This window comes from Dunckerocampus dactyliophorus, chromosome 16 (genome assembly GCF_027744805.1).
Source record: "Dunckerocampus dactyliophorus isolate RoL2022-P2 chromosome 16, RoL_Ddac_1.1, whole genome shotgun sequence".
Taxonomy (NCBI): Eukaryota; Metazoa; Chordata; class Actinopteri; order Syngnathiformes; family Syngnathidae; genus Dunckerocampus; species Dunckerocampus dactyliophorus.
Window position 1 is genome coordinate 21,833,275 of NC_072834.1, and position 20,587 is coordinate 21,853,861.

The 20,587-nt window shown below is 41.6% G+C and overlaps 1 protein-coding gene across 3 annotated transcripts; it reads right to left on the reverse strand.

Annotated features, from left to right (window-relative positions):
• Nucleotides 1-605: 605 nt before the first annotated feature.
• Nucleotides 606-18,900, reverse strand: ggnbp2 (gametogenetin binding protein 2). 3 transcript variants are annotated; one of them, XM_054755811.1, is made up of 14 exons: nt 18,807-18,900; nt 17,964-18,088; nt 14,006-14,086; nt 12,676-12,929; nt 12,414-12,512; nt 5,777-5,890; nt 5,488-5,697; nt 5,187-5,355; nt 4,270-4,455; nt 4,063-4,183; nt 2,621-2,746; nt 2,396-2,541; nt 2,097-2,309; nt 606-1,272 (listed from the first exon to the last, which is right to left on the reverse strand). In XM_054755811.1, the coding sequence occupies exons 2-14, from the start codon at nt 18,054-18,056 to the stop codon at nt 1,072-1,074; spliced, it is 2,013 nt and encodes a 670-aa protein (XP_054611786.1). In that variant the 5' UTR covers nt 18,057-18,088; nt 18,807-18,900; the 3' UTR covers nt 606-1,071. The 3 variants fall into 3 exon arrangements, with proteins under 3 accessions (XP_054611786.1, XP_054611785.1, XP_054611784.1); XM_054755810.1 differs by having other exon boundaries at nt 18,787-18,858; XM_054755809.1 differs by lacking the exon at nt 18,807-18,900 and adding an exon at nt 18,686-18,789.
• Between the last annotated feature and the right edge of the window lie 1,687 nt (nt 18,901-20,587).

A 20,587-nucleotide genomic window follows, 5' to 3' on the forward strand; every position in this document is an offset into this window, starting at 1 on the left:
TGTGACCACGAGATGGCACTGTTTTGCGTGTGACGTGTTTTGTTTTCTAATTTGTTTCCTTTTTATAACAAAACAAGTGCTTTAAAGCAGCTGATTGATGTGTTTATTCCTCCAGTATATATTGTAATATAAGAAGACTAACAGGCTCAGTACTCATGCAAGGACTACTGTGACATTTACATCTGTTAACATTATTTTATATTTAATTTTATTTCTGATGCTCGTGTGAGCATACCTAACGTACTTCCTCGGCTGAAAATCTATCCCATTTATAGATAGATGATATCAGGGAATAACCTTTTAAAAAAAATTTAATTTCCCCTCGTAGGTTTTAAATAAATGGTGAAATGAAACAGTGGCACTTTCGTAGCTGATTTTAAGCTGAAAGCCTGGACGTAACCTGGTCCTGACCAGGCTGTTTTTATCCTAAATTACCATGACGATATAGCTGCTTTAACCCACTAAACTCACTTCTCAAGTACCCCCATTGTCACCTATGTAACGTGTACATTTTTCTTTAATATTTACATTGAATTGGTTGTAGTTTAAAAAAGGTAAACACAAAAATTCCCCATCAATTTATTTAAAAAAAAGCGACAAATGAATGCAGATTAATAAATATCCTTTATTTAATCAATTTTCACATTCTGCTCTTCATGTCACACCCAAATGCTCATTGTAAGTGGATGTTAATCTCTTAAAACCTATTTAGAATTTCTGTACACACTTAAGAGTGCAGCCATCACCAAAGAGAATGTGAAACAAAGAGAACCCTCCCGTAGACTAAAACATGAACAAGTCGTCCCAGATTACAAAGCTTGATGTGCCGTTCCAATGTGCTTTTGAGTCCGAAAACCCACAACCACCACTGAGTTTCCAGGCTCGGTCAATGAGAATCAACACCATGGAAGTTGGAAATTAGGAGTCGGATCTTACGAGTGCAAACCTGAGATGCGACAAATCACATTTGATAAAAAGACAAATGAGAAAATCAAACACCAAAGATAAGAATCTTCTGTATTTGTTGCAGCAGTGGTCGTGAGGGTTTTCCTGGAGATGTCATGAGTGTACTTAATTCACGCCGGTGGTGGCAAACCAGTTGCCGCAGACGGTCTTTCTCTCAGTGGCGCAGCAGTATCTGGTGAACTTGTCCTTAAGGTGCTGTCGGTACTTGTGGCGGTTGTTGTAGAACAACTGATGTCTTTCTAGAAATGCCTGAATTTCATCCTGGGTGAGACAGCTCTCCTCATCTGAAGTCACTTCAGAGTCATCCTGCCAGAAGAGCGCAAGCTTGAGCACGGACAACTTTTCAAAAGGTCTGAGGGGCTACGTCCACACGGAAACATTTTCAGGTCAAAACAGCAAAGTATCGCAAACGGCGTTCTGGTTGCCTGTTTTTGAAAAACGCTTTCCAGAGTGGGAAAATCAGAAAACGCCGGCTTATCGTTTTCGTGTAGACGGTACTGATGTGTTAGGTCGCCGACGAATCGCTCACGTCGTTGGGAGCCGATTTAGTTTTTTCCCTGTTAAAAGCAAATGTCATTGGCCAAGATGTGTGGTGGCGTCTCCGTGTCCACACCGAGCAGGGGGAGGGGCGGTGTTAAACACAGAGCGCAACAGAGCAGCACACAAACAGGAAGGAAGAAGACACACGCGCTAGGAAAGTGTACGGACAAACATGAGTGACAGAAAAAGGAGTTTTTGAATGCGAATCTTCAGTAAAGACAACTGTTACCTTATTTTGTTGATGTTGTGTTTAGTTAGACATTTGCATGGTGAGATTTGACCTTGTCTATTGAGATGGGTCTTTGGTGAGGATTTAACCAAATTCATTTCAATAAAAAACATTTGATATGTACTTTTTACATGAACTACTTCTATGGTTTGCTGTGTCACATGGTTCCGTGTGTGTGGCTGATGCAGGTGTGCCTTGTGTGTTACGTCGTTTTCACCGTGGATGCAACCGTTTACTAATCCGGCACAGTGTGGACGCCATTTTTTTTTCCAACCCGTCAATAAAACAAAAAATTAAACAAATCTCGGTAACGTTCCCGTGTGGACAGGGCCTACGACATCACACTGTACGTCTCACTCACCAGGAGGTCCATTAGACTCATGTTGGCCTCTGGGTGTTTTGCATTAAGGCTGAGGTTCCTCCCATGTTCCATCCATGGTAAGTCTAGTGGAAAACTATCTTCTGTCTTATCACAGCATAAGGAGGAGTTAAGATCTTTGGTTTGGCATGCTTGAGATGATGGCGCACTGTGACTCATCTTTCCCCCTGATGCACAGCCTTCATGTTTATATCTCTGTAGACACATTTTACATGCAGCACTTGGATTGGTACACAAATGCAGTGCCTGGACCTTCAGAACCTATCAGTGAATACTTTTACCTGATTCCTACATAAGGTATTCCCCTTTCTTTTCTTCTTTTTACTCTTGCATTGTGGCTTTTCCTCAGCCTGTGGCCAGCAGTCAACACAGCTGTCTGTGGCCTCCTCTTCTCTGTCTTCGGCGTAGTCATGTTCGTTTGACTCACCTTTGGAGAAGTGAGGTTAAAACAGGGTTTAAAAAGACACAGCACCATGCGTTTCATTGCAGAGATGTCCACATCAGACCTCTTTCATCATGGTTGCAGAGTCCCTCGGAGCAGGCGATGTCGGAACCTTCTCGTGACCCGTTCTCACTGCCCTCAATGCTTGAGGAGTAGCCACAATCGCTACCAGTGCTGTGGGAAGTCAAATCTGGAGAAAGGAAGGAAAACTATTTTACCAAATATAGGTGGTTTGCTGGTTTGTGACATTTCGTGGGTTACGAACGTGTGCACATGAATTAAAACCTTCATTTTGGTGGTCAAATCAGGGTAAAAGGGCCCTATTTGCGTGGAGATTAAGGGTGTCACCAGACGAGATGATGCACAAGAAAGGGTCCACGAGAACGAGAGGAGGTGTTAACATTACATTTTTAGAATAGTATAATGAAAACATGATTTTTTTAAAATTTAAATGAGTCACAAAACAGCTGTGTTTTGAAATGTTTGTCCCCCAAATTGACACTAAAGGGATATGACTGACTGCATTTTTTTTTAGACCAAATAAACCACTAATGTTATGATAATATATAATAATAATAATAATAATAAAAATAATGATATATAATAATCATAATAATGCAATATTTGCTTTTAAAATGTCATCTTTCACTCTGTAAACTTGTGAAATTGTCGTTTATGACATGCATTTTCTCACAGGTAGGCCTGTCACGATAACAAATTTTCTGGTCGATAATTGTGCTAAAATTTAGTAACCGGTAGTGACAGCTACGCAAAGCGTGTAAACAAAGATGCAAGAAAAATCGAACGGCCATAGGTTTGACAAGGGAGTGATCAAACACGCTGGCATGGATTGGTGTAGCCTGTGTCTAACTGAAGCCATTGAGGTTTTACAGACGAGTTTTGATTCTCGCGGCAATACGGGTCAAAGGGAGTCCCTTGTCGGCTCAATCCGGGTGTTGGCAACCCTACGTGACACAGCACACATGTACAGTTCACCGCCGCACGCCAACCGGTTTTTGTGATCAGCTTTGAAAGGCATATGCTGATCACATATTTAATGGAAATCGGACGATATTCTTCAGTGGCCGATCGATAGGAGCATCCCTACTTTATTAGTGAACGTTTTGCAGTACATTATGTCTCCCAAGCGGCAGTACGCCAAAGAATAGGAAAGCCATCACTATGGAAGTGAAAGGAACACCATAAAAACCTCAAAGAGAGGAGACACGCCCACCAATATTGGTTCCCCAACCACTCGACTGTCGCAACAATGATTAATGGTAAAGATTAGTGAATGCTAATAAAAGGCTAAAGGGGTCATGGATTCCGTGCGCTGCTACAAGGAGGAGTTTCATTTAAGTTCACGTTATTACCGTGCTTTTCTGTGTACAGTGTGAGTGATTTAGGTATAAGTTCCATGTTATAGCACAGCCTAAGAATGGAACTTGTTCAGAACCCGAGCACCACCAGTCAAGATGACTGGCAGTTGTCTGTGTAAATCCTTACCTTGTTTACCTGGACAGCTGGAGGATGCGCTTGTATTAGCAGAACTGTTCTCACAGACAGACTCCCCCTCACCATGGCTCCCACATGCGCTGCAACGACGCTCCTCAGCCTCGAGAGAACCCTTCCACACAAGAAAGCATGTGCGGATGTGAGGGTACATGCTTTCACATGAACGTGTATTTCCAGCAGGTGTTCCAGTCTCCTCACCTCCTTGTGATTCTTCTCTTCCTTGAGCTCTTCCTCCTGGATGTCAAAGCCGCACCTGTTTTTGCGTCGAATTTTCCGTTTTTGTCTCTTCTTCTCCTGCTTGAGCTGTCTGGCTCGCTCCTTCTCAGACTGCTCCTCCACAAATTGCTCAAGTCGACTGAACCCCTGAATCTTCTCCACTGCCATCTAGGACATAACAATTCAGGAATATTTTAATAAGATTAAGATTAAGATTAGGATTAAGACTAAGAATAAGAAGAAGATGAAGAAGAATTAAAACCCACACTGGGTTTCAGGGTGAGCACAATAATCCCTCGCCACTTCACACTGGATTCACTCTTTTTCCAAACATATATTCATTAGTAAATCATGCTTTTTTGTGGTTGAATATTGCGTCAAAAAAATACTGTATGCACATTTGATATACTTTTGCCTTAAATTAAACACAAGCATAAAAATGTCAAAATACTAATATACAAAGACCTGACAATATGTAGTATTCTACACTGGTCACTAGGTGTCAGTGAGACAAACACCAGGCTTTTACTGCAAACACGGGCTACTGTTGCGGCAGTAAACCATGCCAAGCTAAAACTCAACTCTGAACCCCCAACATCACTTCCTTGTCCGCCCCTACTTAGCTCACCTAGCACCAGAACATATTTACAGTAACACGCATGGCTACAAGTCTTTTATGTCTTAAATGTGTCTCCTATATTGCGTACTACGAGTGTAAAGGTGACTATAGGGGTGTTATTACATGTCGAGAGGGCTTGAATAATGTTAAAACCCGTATTTAGAAGGTCGTAGACAGGTTTTCTATGCTCCAACGCCAAAAATATTCCATTTATAACTAGGAAACTCCTCACGGTCGTGTCAGGAACCAATTAACCATGATAAACGAGGGATTACTGTACCTCAAAGCTTTTGCGCAGTTCATCAACGCCCAGATGGTACAATATCTGCCACGTCTGCTCTTCTGCTCGTAGTTTCTGCCAGATTCTGTGCAGTCGCTCATAGAGATGAATGCCCAAACAAGTCAGGACTTCTTCTTGTGCAATGTCAATGGTCTTGGCATGTCTCTCCCTAAAATGAAAACAAAAAATGGGTTTAAAAAAAAAAAAAAAAAAAAATTGTGAGTCCACATCTGATTTAAGAATGTTTACATTGGAGAAAAAAAATAGCGAGTCTACATCTGCTTTAAGAATGTTTACATACTCGTAGCCTCCGGCAAACTCCGACTCAGCTCGACCGAGGAGATGAGCGATGAAGTCAGTCTCATAGCACACGTGGATGTGGTGCTCGCGAGGGCAGCAGCACAGTCCCTCATACAACGCAGCGCAGTAGTCCTTCTCTTCACTACTTTCCACCTCCCCAACCAGGATGTTGTATGCCCTCAGCACTTTATTCTTACAGTCAGTGCAAAACCTGAGGTGGGGGGGGGGGAAGCGGTAAAATGAAGAAACCTTTCTTTTTAAAGAGCCATCACACTTTACGCACACATTACATGTGTTTTTGCAAGTGCGTCTCCAGTGTCTCCAAAAGACAGGCACTGTCGACAAGGACCACCTCATCCCGGCACTCCTGAGACATTCGCTCCCACACGTCGATCCAGCTCCCCCTGGAAGTAAATACAGCATTATCTTAATAAACAAGAGCACTCAAAAGGGAAAAGGGTTCAACATTTGCCACCTGTAAAATCAATGACCGAATGGCTACAGGTGGACCTCTGTTTGTGATGTTCAGTGTTGCGACTTTTGGTCGTTATGGATGCGCTCCCATAAATTCATTAAAAACTTAGAACTCAACTTACATCACAGACTAGAAAAGGAACAGTTTCATAACCCAAGGACGCTCCTTTATCGCGGTTAATTGGTTCCAGACCAGACCATGATAAATTTCCGGAAAATTCCGGAAAACACATGAAAGAACACCTCTATTGTCAACTTTACACTACTATTAGCCAATATAGTTGACATAACAAGAGACAATAAGCCATTTGAGACATAAGACACATGCTGGTGTGTGCTGCTGTAAATGTGTTCCTTCTGTTGCTAGGAGACAGGAAGTGACACCGTGGGTTCTGAGCTGAGTTTTAGCTTGGTGTGGGTTACGGCCGCAACAGTAGCCTGTGTTAGGGATGATTGTGCCTGTTGTGAAATTATTCAAGCCTGCAATAAAAGCCTGTTGCCTGTTTAAATCTGGTGGAGCAGGTCTGTCTGTGACGGGATGAACAAAAAAAGTTAGCGCAGCCCATGTTCTAAAACGCACAGGAGGCCGGCAATTTGAGTTAGAACCGGCCGCAGACCAGCTTTCGTATTCTGACCAACTCACCCCACAGATGTTGACTAAATGAGCCCAAATCGGAACCATGGATACTAGACAGATGGCCGATGATAATTTACAAACAGATTTGCGTTGTTCTGTACTATGTGGGCTCTCGCTTTGATGTGTTAATAAGCAGGTCCACAAATCAGATTTTAATAAATCCGTTATCTACAAAGAGTATGATGAAGACGAGCCCCTGCTATGTGTCTGATGTCATACAGTTACTGAGGCAGTTCATACTTTCAAACCACACGATGGCGCTGTTTTCACACTGATGTTATAGTCTACCAAACAGTAGTGTGATGTAATACACAGAGATTCCAAACACTATGGTAAAAAAAACTAGAAGTGTATTACAATTGAAAGGGTGTACATGCATTTTTATGCTCTATTTCATTAAATGCCAGCAGCTCAGGGAACTGGTTGTGGACATTCATTGGCGCCCCCACACCGGGAAGTATCTGGGTGTTCATCCGAACTATAAGCTGGACTGGACTGACAACACAACGGCACGTTACAAAAAATGTCAGAGCAGACCATCTGCTCAGGAGGCTGAGGTCCTTTGGGAGGCAGGGGGCACTCCTGAAAACCTTCTACAACCCCTGGCAAAAATTATGGAATCACCAGTCTCGGAGGATGTTCATTCAGTTGTTTAATTTTGTAGAAAAAAAGCAGATCACAGACATGACACAAAACTAAAGTCATTTCAAATGGCAACTTTCTGGCTTTAAGAAACACTAAAAGAAATCAAGAAAAAAAGATATGGTAGTCAGTAAGTTACTTTTTTAGACCAATCAGAGGGAAAAAATTATGGAATCACTCAATTATGAGGAAAAAATTATGGAATCATGAAAAAAACAACAACAAAATAATACTTCAAACACACCACTAGTACTTTGTTGCACCACCTCTGGCTTTTATAACAGCTCGCAGTCTCAGAGGCATGGACTTAATGAGTGACAAACAGTACTCTTCATCAATCTGGCTCCAACTTTCTCTGATTGCTTTTGCCAGATCAGCTTTGCAGGTTGGACCATTTTCTTCAACTTCCACCACAGATTTTCAATTGGATTGAGATCCGGACTATTTGCAGGCCATGACATTGACCTTATGTGTCTTTCTTCAAGGAATGTTTTCACGGTTTTTGCTCTATGGCAAGATGCATTATCATCCTGAAAAATGATTTCATCATCCCCAAACGCCCTTTCAATTGATGGGATAAGAAAAGTGTCCAAAATGTCAACGTAAACTTGTGCATTTATTGAAGATGTAATGACAGCCATCTCCCCAGTGCCTTTACCTGACATGCAGCCCCATATCATCAATGACTGTGGAAATTTGCATGTTTTCTTCAGGCAGTCGTCTTCATAAATCTCATTGGAATGGCACCAAACAAAAGTTCCAGCATCATCACCTTGCCCAATGCAGATTCGCGATTCATCACTGAATATGACTTTCATCCAGTCATCCACAGTCCACGATTGCTTTTCCTTAGCCCATTGTAACCTTGTTTTTTTCTGTTTAGGTGTTAATGATGGCTTTCGTTTAGCTTTCCTGTATGTAAATCCCATTTCCTTTAAGCGGTTTCTTACAGTTCGGTCACAGACGTTGACTCCAGTTTCCTCCCATTTGTTCCTCATTTGTTTTGCTGTGCATTTTCTGTTTTCAAGACATATTGCTTTGTTTTCTGTCTTGACGCTTTGATGTCTTCCTTGATCTACCAGTATGCTTGCCTTTAACAACCTTCCCATGTTGTTTGTACTTGGTCCAGATTTTAGACACAGCTGACTGTGAACAACCAACATCTTTTGCAACATTGCGTGAAGATTTACCTTCTTTAAGAAGTTTGATAATCCTCTCCTTTGTTTCAATTGACATCTCTTGTGTTGGAGCCATGATTCATGTCAGTCTACTTGGTGCAACAGCTCTCCAAGGTGTGATCACTCCTGTTTAACTGCAGACTAACGAGCAGATCTAATCTGATGCAGGTGTTAGTTTTGGGAATGGAAATTTACAGGGTGATTCCATAATTTTTTCCTCAGAATTGAGTGATTCCGTAATTTTTTCCCTCTGATTGGTCTAAAAAAGTAACTGTTACTGACTACCACATCTTTTTTTCTTGATTTCTTTTAGTGTTTCTTAAAGCCAGAAAGTTGCCATTTGAAATGACTTTAGTTTTGTGTCATGTCTGATCTGCTTTTTTTCTACAAATTTAAACAACTGAATGAACATCCTCCGAGACTGGTCATTCCATAATTTTTGCCAGGGGTTGTATGACTGTTGTGGCCTCTACCATCTTCTATAGCATGGTCTGCTGGGGGAGCAGCTTCACAGCAGCTGCCAGGAAGAGGCTGGACAAACTGATTAAGAAGGACAACTCTGTCCTGGGATGTCCTCTGGAACAGGTGGAGGAGGTGGGCAAGAGAGGGATGGCGGAGGATCATCGTGTTATAAATCAAATTTTGTCAGAATTGCAACTTTATTCTTTGTTTTACATAACGATATGACAACTTTAATCTTATTTTTATTGTATTGATTTATTTAATTTTAAGTTCAATAATTATGTTTTTCCTCATAATATTACGACATAATTCTCGTAAAATTACCCCTCGCACTATGACTTCATTCTCCTAATATTTCAACTTTATTCTCAAACTTACTGCTGTTTTTCCCATTTTTGCTGTTGATTTTTTCATTTTATTGATTTGTATTTTGTGCGCGCCACAGACCAATGAATAAAAAGCCGTGGGCTGCAAATGGTCCCCAGGCCAAACTTTGGACAGCCGTGCTATAATAGCCAAGATTAGGTTTTTTACAACAATTCTGTGTCAGAAGAGAATAAAGATACATTTACTGAAAAACACGCTGTTTAAATCGAACATAAAAAGTTGGACAATGCAGACACATTGTCTTACAACTGGATATGATTTGACAGGACTGAAGCAACTGAACTAAGTACAATTTGCACAGAAAAAAAAGAAATCGTCGCACAGATGAAAACATACAAGACTGCGCCGCTGCTAACGCATGCAATGTTATGCTGTGCATCATCGCATCAATGTTACGTTGCCAGTGTATAGACTGTCTCTACAGGCTAGGAGTTTCTATGATGCTGTGGACACCGCAGTTTGAGGCTTCAACAGTGCAGGTTAGAAGTTCACATTAGCTTGAGGTGTTCTTCTGTCATACTGCAACCACGGGAAGTGCCACTGTGGTTGACATTTCAACTCTTTCTCATAGCAGTACAACTTTCTCAGTTCCTCAATTCTTGTCTGCAAGGTTTTGTCATGCTTCTATCGTGGATAATAATGAGGCGACACAATTTGGTTAGAACTGGAGGTATTTTTTAGGGGATAAGGAGGCTTCAGAAATAGCTTGTAATTGTGGTTGCGGTTATTGTTGTTGTAGGGGTGCCCAAACTTTTTCCATGGAGAAAATGGAAGCATGTAGGCGACCACTTTGATATTCTTCCTCTTTTTGTTTATTAAACATGCAAAAATCAATAAAAGTACTTCAAGACATGCTTGAACAGTTAAAAAGCAGGGATGTCCTAATCCGATATTGGGCAGATACAGTCAAATCTGTCTTAACGGCCACCTTTATAGAACGGCCACCTGCCTATAGCAGCCACTGAAAAATCCCCCCCAGCAAATTTACATGTTATAGACCCTGTGTATAGCAGTCACCTGTCCAACGCGGCCAGCAGCCACCCATTTTGTCTCCCTTGGTCAATATCCGACTGCATATAGTGGCCAAATTACCAACTCAAGTAGAAGCTTCATGCACGAAAAAGTTTCGTTTTTCAATCAATGAAGCTGTCAAGTGTAGACTTTAATTACTGAGTCCTAGCTCAGTCAAAATCATTCACAAGATCCACACAAACTGTCAGTTGTTCCACGTAAAAAAGCCGTCTTCTTTTGAGCTTGCTATTTCCTGGTCAAACATGTGACTTTAAGAGCATTTGCACCTAAACATTACCGCTAATTAGGCTGGGAACAGGACGTGCTCCCAGCAACGCTACAATAAAAAAAATAAACATACGCTAGCATGCATGTGGCAGCGAGAGCAAAACTGAGTTTGGTTGTACTTAATTGAAGTATTTTAGAATGTACTCACATTATTTTTCATCAATCCTCATCCACAAATCCATCAAAGTCCTCATCTTCTGTATTCGACACAAACAAAGCCGTCTTCTTTTTCGTTCGCTACTAGTCTGTTAACTTGTCAGTGTTATTCAGCTCCGAAGCAAGGAAAACTTCTCCTGTTGCTTCTGCCAACTTTATTTACTGAACGGGGCCACCAGACAGCAGCTCAGAACACACACACATCTCTCAGCATCGTCTCTCCTTCCTGCTTGCCCACAAGGCAAAGGTTAAACAAGCCCCACTACATAGCTGTCCAGCCAATGCCTGTAAGAAATGACACCGTTTATTTCCTGGTGTGCACTGGTCAATACTGTAATGCCGCTTGTTGTGGGGAAGGAGAGACTCACGTCGCCGATGCACTTTAATGGCTTTATTAACAGCGGAGAACACTGCAGGACTTTACATCCACGCCAACATAAACACACTTCCCAACTCTCTCGAAACTCACAGCTAGCACTGAGCCTAGCTCTCCTGCTCGGGACGCCCACCGTCACTTCCTGTCACTTCCCGTCACTTCCTGATGAACTAAAGCTATAATGACACTCTGCCGTATAAAAAGTAAAATATTAAAAACAAGCGTAAGACATTACTAGCACAGCTTTGTTCTGTGGGTGGTGGATATATACTATCAGTTATTATTAAGCCTCTAGCTTCCTTTTAGTAAGTAAAAACCTTGGCTATGATTGCACTACATTGTCATGTAGACCTACAAAGTACACTTGGAAGAACAAGAGGTGAATAAATGTATTGCAACTGATGTGAAACTGATGAGGGGTAGGATTAAATAAGCTTTGCTTCTTCCTACTCCTTTTTGGACATGCAAAATTGTGAATTGTACTATGTGATGTGCTACTGTTTGACTCATGCATGTTCAGGATTAAAACCATGAACCATGATAACAACAAGCCTAGTAGTGCTGTACAACTTTTATCCGCAGTCCGCAGTGCCCTCTGCTGGTCAACATTATTATTATTATTATTTTTTTCCCCCCTTTTTTTTCCTCTACTGGTCAACATTCAAACTGGACGGCAACCTGTCTATAGCGGCCACTTTTGCAGACTCCCTTTAGTGGCCGCGATAGACAAGTTTGACTGTATTACAAAAAAATAAATAAATAATAGATTATAACAGCGTGCAGCTCAAATCTTTGGCACTATTGGCACTCCAGCAATCGATTCCTGTCTCCGGCCCAAAGTAGCAAGGGACAAGAGTTGTCAGCCGTATGGCAGTAAAAAGACGCTGCGTGTTTCTCGTAGTGGCACAGAACCGGGGACGTTTAATACGACCAAACTAATTGTTCATAGTTAGAGCATAGAAAACCTGTTTACAACCTTCTTAACATTATTAGAGCCCTGTAGACATGAAATAACACCCCCATAGTCACATTTACTCTCCTATTACCCAATATAGTCGATATAATCTGAGAAAATAAGCCATTTAACTTCCAAAATATACTTCCAAAGCGAGCTCTAGGCCACACAGAGGGAGAGACGGCACGCAATTATAAAGTCGCTGTGTCCTCTGCGTGTAGCGTTCACATTTCACCTCGAGTGAACCACCGCACCGTACCAAATTCAACAGTGGAAGTGGTTTTGATGCTGACTCAAGATTCAGTACTTCGGTTGCATCATACAAGATTTTTATGAGGAACGGAGATGAGAATGTCCTTACCCCAAAGGTCTGAGTTTGTTTGTGTCCAAGGAGTGCAACTGACATCGGTTGCTCTTTTTACTTTTGGGAATGGCGTTAATCACATCGTTCAACTTTGACCTGTCAAAAAAATAAGAGGACGGACGTAAAATACAACAAGTGTTGGCATCTGACTGACACTGAAAAAGATTTAAAAAAATATGCATAAATACAAAGACATCTGAATTTCGCAAGTGAAACTGCAATGTAGACTGTGTGCAAATAAACATACAGTACATCTTACCCTTGGATGTAGAAGAGGCTGTATAGCTTCTTGATATCTGCTAAACAAGCCCTGGTGACAGACAGCATTCCTGTGGGCTTCACTGTGAGCGGCTCTAAGGCCGGGGTCCCCGACTCCACTAAATGGGAGAAGAGGCGCTCCACACTGCGTCTGCAACCCACGCACGGCACCATCTGGGATAATGCTCTGTACAAGTCCCTTGATGGCACCGTCAGGGCCATCGTCAGGTCCTGCTGCGTCAACTTGTGGTGACCCTAAAGGCCAAGGGTTCGTAATTGTGTGTTAATATATCGCAGTCGTTGAAAGTACACGATAGATTGTTTTAATCACACATCGGCTAACCTTTGTTTACACTTGTGCAATAGTTAAGAATGATAAAAAAAAAAAAATACTTACAGTGAAGGTCAAATTTATTTACTGTATATAGCACATTTCCAACAGTTCACCTGCCCAAAGTGCATTGCCTGCAAACTTAACTCATTCAATCCCAGACATTCTTCAAAATTCAACCCCCTTCAGCACCCCCCAATTTAGACAATTTTGACTGATTTTTCATGGCACACAGAATATTGTGTTCTATGGCTACAGTATATAAACAAAAGAAAGATTAGACTCTCGTCTTTCATCAGGGGAAAAGAAAAAAAAAGTTTGTTTCCACCTTTTCAGTTCTTTAGTAATCAGCAGTAGATCATAGCTAAGTTTCAGGAAACAAAAAAATCCCAACAAAAAAGGGAGAAAAACAGCTTTTTCTGAAAACATATTTCAAACATAGCTTTCACTTTGACAATACTTTTTCTTTTGTGACAGCTCAAATATCTAAAACTATACCAACATAAACAACACAAAAAAGGGTTGTTTTACGTTAAAATAACAATTTCTTTACAAATATAACACCATGAACCATTTACAACTTTCACATTCGGAACTAAACTGTGCGCGTGCACGCACGCGTGTATGCGTTAAAAGTTTCCCTGCAATGCGTAACCTTCTGCACGCTACACTCCTCCACGTTCTCTCAGTTCCTCCTTGCTGTCGAGTGTGTTAATACATGCAAAAGATCATGCCGAGCTCTTATCAAATGCGCTTCTGCCACCTTCTGGCTGTTTTTATGGCTTGAAACTGCTTGAAAAGTCATCTCTTTTATTGTGCACTTGCGTCATCACCTCTTTTTTCCTCTCGTGAAAAAAAAAAAAAAGGATGTATAAATACATCTTTGGGAGTGAGCGTTCGGGTTTTAATTCAAAAACATTTATAAATAAGTCTTTGGCATTGAATGAGTTAATATTTAGTGTTACGATGGAAGTCAATTTCAGATCCACAGTGTACCAACCTCTGCAAATTGTTTCCAATGGGAAGTACTAATTACATGTCTGTCCACATCCATGCCACTCTCAGGAAACTCCATCACCATCTGCAAACAACAAATATGTATGAACGTGACATACACAGCTTTGCATCTTTCAAATTTGAGTTTGGACGTCATGTACAGTGGGGAAAATACTTCATCCTGTTGATTTCATAAGGTTATGCCCTCACATAAAAAGTCAAACATTGTTGGGTAGGTTTATTCATTATTTATTTTATTTCAGACATTCATTTGTATTTAATGCGTCTGTGTAGGCTCTCAGTCGTACAGGAGTTGTCCATCGAGGAAAAGGCTTCTTGAGACGTCATCTGTACTTCTGTGTAGAAGGTGTCGGACGTTTCGCTCCTCATCCGAAGAGCTTCGTCAGCAAACTAATAAGTGCTGGTAGCTTAGGCCTTAAATACAGTAAGAGTGGGCGAAATTGGTGTGCCAACACCCTCCTCCTATTGGTTCGTTACACTAAGCCTGGGCGGAGCAGTGGTATAATCCTATCCTGTTATTCACACCTACGATAAAAGGGAAGTGTCGCTCCCTGAATTGGGTATGAACGACTCTGATACTGGCTTGTTAGCATCTATTGTTCTGGCTCGGCCCTGCCTTCACCTCATTTGCAAGACTAAGAGCTGTGGGTTTTGGTCTCAGTAACCTGCTGAACACAGGGTCCAAATTAAACCTCAAACCACCATTCCGATTCAATGATGGGTTCTGTTGTTTGACAAAAATAGCTTCCTTTACTCCTCTTTCAAACCATCTGTTTTCTTTGGCCAAAATCTTTACCTCGCTGTCCTGAAAAGAGTGATTGGTAGCTTTAAGGTGTAGATGTACTGCTGATTGAGGACCACTAGCATTGTCCCTGCGATGTTGATAAAGCCTTTTTTGGAGCATTTGCTTAGTTTCCCCAATGTAGTGCTCTTTGCATTCCTCATCTTTACAGTGGATGGAATAGACCACATTGCTCTGTTTCTGCTAGTGGTCCTCAATCAGCAGTACATCTACACCTTAAAGCTACCAATCACTCTTTTCAGGACAGCGAGGTAAAGATTTTGGCCAAAGAAAACAGATGGTTTGAAAGAGGAGTAAAGGAAGCTATTTTTGTCAAACAACAGAACCCATCATTGAATCGGAATGGTGGTTTGAGGTTTAATTTGGACCCTGTGTTCAGCAGGTTACTGAGACCAAAACCCACAGCTCTTAGTCTTGCAAATGAGGTGAAGGCAGGGCCGAGCCAGAACAATAGATGCTAACAAGCCAGTATCAGAGTCGTTCATACCCAATTCAGGGAGCGACACTTCCCTTTTATCGTAGGTGTGAATAACAGGATAGGATTATACCACTGCTCCGCCCAGGCTTAGTGTAACGAACCAATAGGAGGAGGGTGTTGGCACACCAATTTCGCCCACTCTTACTGTATTTAAGGCCTAAGCTACCAGCACTTATTAGTTTGCTGACGAAGCTCTTTGGATGAGGAGCGAAACGTCCGACACCTTCTACACAGAAGTACAGATGACGTCTCAAGAAGCCTTTTCCTCGATTTGTATTTAATGGACTAAAGCAAGTAATAAACAGGTTTTCTGTTTTTGTTTAAAATTCTGTTTATTAACATTGAATCCTACCAAGTTCTCTTATCGTGGTTGGGTCTGGAACCAATTACCGTATTTTCCGGACACACTTTTTCAGGGTTTGGCTGGTCCTGCGACTTATACTCCGGAGCGACTTATATATTAGGGATGTCCCGATCCACATTTTTTAACTTCTGATCCGATTTTTTTTATAGTCTTGTCAATCCGCTCTGGTACCGATCCTTTTGCTTTTTCTAATAAGCTTTGTTACAAACATGAATTTGTGGAATTGAATATGGTTATGAAAATAGCTCTCCTAAGCATTAAAAATAATGCAAACAAAGTATTGCTGAATGTACTTTTTTTGTTACACAGCATGACCAACAATATTGTTTGGCTTTTGTAACAAACCTCTAAGTCAGGTCCCTAATCCAGTAAAAGATAAAATTGGAAAAAATGGCCGGAGAGTGACCAAGGGTGGCCACGGCCACCACGTAGCTCCGCCACCGTGTGAGCTCCCCCCCACAATGGCACAGTGAGGGGGAACGACTGCTGTAGCATCGGAGTCGAATATCGAACATCCAACGTGAAGTTAACTTCACTACGGTACACCGCAGACATATCTGCATGGTGATGTTGCGTTTTCTTCTTCTTACCAGTGGCGGGAGTCAAGTGGCGATCAGCTTTGAGGCGCATTACCGCATCTAGCATACGGCAACCGGATCGGCACGATCTCGTGGCGGAAGCCGATATTATCCGATCTTCGAAATACCCGATCCCGATCCTAAAGATCGGATCGGGACTTCCCTATTATATATATGTTTGGGTTCTCCCCCCCCACACTGACAGCCATGAGAGGGTGCTCTAGGCTTGTGTGCCAGTATCTGCTACTGCCATCACTGCTGTACCACTGAAAATGTACAATGTAAACATCAACTAGACAACTGAGAAAGACAAATGCCCCCAAAATGAAAATCATATTGTGCAGATTACAAGCTGTAAGTAAACTAGCTATGTTACGTTGTTTAGGCTGTAGTTATCTGAATAACCGTTAATATGCCACGTTAACGTACCACCTATTCACGTTACATTATCAGACGCCTATTTAGCCTGTCGTTCTCCATTTTCAAGAGTTTTATTGTCATATGCATAGTAAAATAGGCAGTTATACTATGCAATGAAATTCTTATCCTGTTCATTCTCCCAAGAAAAGAAAGAAAACACAAGAAAGAATAAGAACATAAGAAACATTAATACCAATAAATTAAGCAACAACAACAGAAGAGACATTAATACAGATAAATAATACTAATAAATGAATAAATAAGTAAATAAATAAAAGTGCTATGAGTGTGTGCGTGTGTTGCGTGCGGCGTGTGAGTGCTTCGTTGAGAAGTCTGATGGCCTTTATTCTTATTACTATAACTTGCCTTTCAAGATGAAATATCTGTTCTTGATCTCTGATTTGATCAAATAAATTCCCCCCCAAAAATGCGATAAGGCATAGCCTAGTGCGACTTATGTGTTATTTTCTTCTTCATTGTGCATATTCGACTGGTGCGACTTGTACTCCGGAGCAACTTATGGTCCGGAAAATACAGCAATGGCAATAAACAAGGAATTACTGTACATTAATATCTTGGAATGGGCTAACCAGTAGGCCGGGGTGTACCCCGCCTCTTGGCTGAAGTCAGCTGAGATAGGCTCCAGCATACCCCCACGCCCCTAGTGGGGATAAGCGGTACAGAAAATGGATGGATGGAGGGCTAGCCAGTGTCTGGACCCTTAATCCCACAGAAAATCTGTGGCGGGATCTAAAATGTACGAGTTGCCAAGTGATGTCCTCGAAATCTTCAAGACTTGGCGCATATCCGCACGGGGAGTGGCCTATTTACTTCAAGAAATGTCTGCGTTCTATGCTCAGCAACAAGAGTGTCTCCACAAAGTAATAAGTCCCGGTTTGCTTGGGGGAAGAAATACTTATTTCACGCAGTACGAATTAATTTATGATCTTAATTTTATTTTATTTTTTTAGATGTGGAACTCGTGTATCTTCTCATATTTTATTTTAAAGCTGCTGATATGTGATACCGGCAATGAGTTACAAACAACAGCCACAACTGACTGATGTCTTAAAATGGCACAATGAGATCGGTTGAATACAAAATGTTGACACGGTGGGCAAGTAGTAAAACTTGTTCTAAATTCCACTAGTCTAAGGATTCATAGCGAACAATGAAAAATATAATTCTTTGGCCAAGGCTTCCAGTTTCTCTGGTTGTATGATAACTAGGCCCAAGCCACTGGCTAACTAACTAAATAATTCTTTTTTGGCAGTTACATCCATATCAATGCTGACCTACCGTCCAAACGTCATCGATATACAGGGGGATCTGTCTGGCAAGAAAAGGGTAGTCCTCCTCATTTTCCCTGCAAACAGCTACCAGACGTGCCATGATGTTCTTCTCCACCTCCAAATGCGGCTCACCTGCAGGTTTCACAGGAGTCCCGGTAAACACATTGCAACTCAATCACATCTACAACGGCACAGTCGAACTGTAGCTAAAATAAGGTTTTCTAGTAGATAACATGGCTGCAGCACAAATGATTAACTTCGTCGCGCTGCCGGTGCAGTCAACTCCTGCATATGAACACCCTTTGGGTGTGACCTAGATTTAGTGCAAAGAAGCTCGATAATATATATAACCCACTCATGTGTGGGTTATTTAACGGCCCGTGTTGTTTGCCACGATCGTTTGTGTCGCGGTAGTAGGTAATGGGCGACGTCATGCTAACGTTAATCGTCTGGCCAGGAAAACCATCAACCGGCGACTAGTCGTTAGCTAACTTGTGGGAAACATGACATACACACAGGTAAAATTGAGGTAACGCGCTTTATATGAGTTAACTATACTCAGATAAGTGGTCTGTTTTAAATAGAGTGTTGTGTAATTTGTGTTGTTGCTGTTCGTACCCGGTAGATTCTAGCAAACCTGACAACCCACTTGTTAGCATCGCTGCCTATTACACCGCTAGCGTTAGCAAGCTCGACTATAGCCTATATTCGGCAGTAAGACTGGCAAACCTTCAGTCATCTTCCTTTTTTTAGCATTTTGCGTGAGATCAGTTGTCCGCCTTTGTGGATATATGGACATTTGTCGAGGCCAAGTAACAGTTTGAACTCACCCGCTCGCAAAGTTACTTACAGCAGAAAATAAATAAGTGCGGCTGAGTTGGTGCTGCGTTCCAGTGACTTTCGGAAGTCGGGATTTCAGAGGTTTCAGTCGGGAAACATAAATGGAACGCCCCGCCCCTCGAGCGCCTGGCTGTAATTTTCAAAATGGCCACCAGACGTGTCAACAAAACTTAAAGCTGAAACGGGTTTATTTTCCCCACTTTGTCTGTCATAAATTGTTGCTTCACCAAAACTGCATCAGAGTTACTCCTATGATGTTTGCATAATTACCCGTAAGCACGATATGAACATATTGCTATCTCGAAATGGTGTGTGACGTTTATTTGTTTCCACCCGTCCACTCATTTGGAATATACAACCGTGTCCACATGTAAGTTTGTTTTTTTTTGTGACGTTACGTGTCTTCTTTGGGATATTTTGACGAGTCCTTCCAGAAGTACGTTGATGTATTTGACGCTGACTGCACGTGCACATTTGATGGGGTGTATTTGGACGCGAGCTTGCCCATAGTAGGGGTGGGCGGATCCATCAAAATGATTGATATCGATACTAGCGCGATTAGATTGATGTTATTTATCCCTCTTCTAGTTTGATTTGAGCAAATATGTGTTTTTGTGTGTGTGTCGCTCATATTGTTGATACTGCGAATAAGTGGACACAGGAGGGCTTTGGGGGCAAAAAAAGATGTGAATGAAAGCCATACAGGTAAGTGTATTTTACACTATATTTAGTTCGAACATCCATCCATTCATCCATTTTCTATGCCGCTTCTCCTCATTAGGGTCACGGGGGTATGCTCGAGCTTATCCCACCTGACTTCGGGCGATAGGCGGGGTACACCCTGGACTGGTCGCCAGCCAATCGCAGATTTAGTCCGAACAATTGTGTGTAATAAAATGGAATAATTGTATTATTTGGTTTCTTTTTTATACATATTGTTAAATTATTCACGTAGAAAAAAATATTTGTTTGCCTAATGAAGACAAAATCACAAAGTCATTCAACAGTCTCGAAAATGTAAGTAAAAAGTATCTGTATCAGCAATACTGGTTCTGTATCTATGTATCAATATCAATACCAAAATTTGCTGTAGGTCTATCACCCACCCTTGGTACCCGGTACTGTACATAGGCACACATACCCAAGAATGAATTAAAAACTTAATTTTGGCCTGTAAACACGAAACTCCCTCCAAAACTATTTCCAGCGTGTGGCTGATGGAAGAACATGGTGTGCCTGCTCAGCCACACTGAAGAAGAACGCCACCGCTTATGAGCTTTTTACACGTCATCATGTCTCCCAAGCCGCAGTGCGCCAAAGAAAAGGAAAGCCATCGCCATGGAAGTGAGCGTGAACATCATAAAAAGCGATGAAAGATGACAAACGCTCACCAATATTGGTCTCTCTTTTTGCTCCCAGCCTGACTGTCGCGACCATCTTTAAGGATAAAGGTTACTGAATGCTAGAGGGGTCATGGATTCCATGCGCTGTTACAAGGAGACTTCTAGTCCAGGGGTGTCCAAACCTTTTCCGGCAAGGGCTACATAGTGAAAGACGAAAGGATGCAACTTTGCCACTTTAATATTTTGTTAAGAACATGTGTAGCTATACTAAGAAGTTATGGAGTATATATTTCAAATGCTACTAAAATTACATTATTTTTGGCCAGAATATCACCAGTTTGTTGTAAAATTGTTACTTGTTTTCCCTCATTCGGTTACAGCTTTTTCTGTCTTAATGTTTTGACTGTATTCTTGCAAAATTACAGCCGTTTCTCATGATACATGGGTC

What these genes read in the sequence shown, in the direction of transcription:
- ggnbp2 (XM_054755809.1), bottom strand. Translation starts at nt 18,755, where the DNA reads ATGTCCATATATCCACAAAGGCGGACAACTGATCTCACGCAAAATGCT. An exon ending in AACAAACTCAGACCTTTGGG is followed by an intron (nt 5,891 to 12,413) that starts GTAAGGACATTC and finishes ATTTACTTCCAG; the next exon opens with GGGGAGCTGGATCGACGTGT. An exon ending in CTGCAACCATGATGAAAGAG is followed by an intron (nt 2,542 to 2,620) that starts GTCTGATGTGGA and finishes ACTTCTCCAAAG; the next exon opens with GTGAGTCAAACGAACATGAC.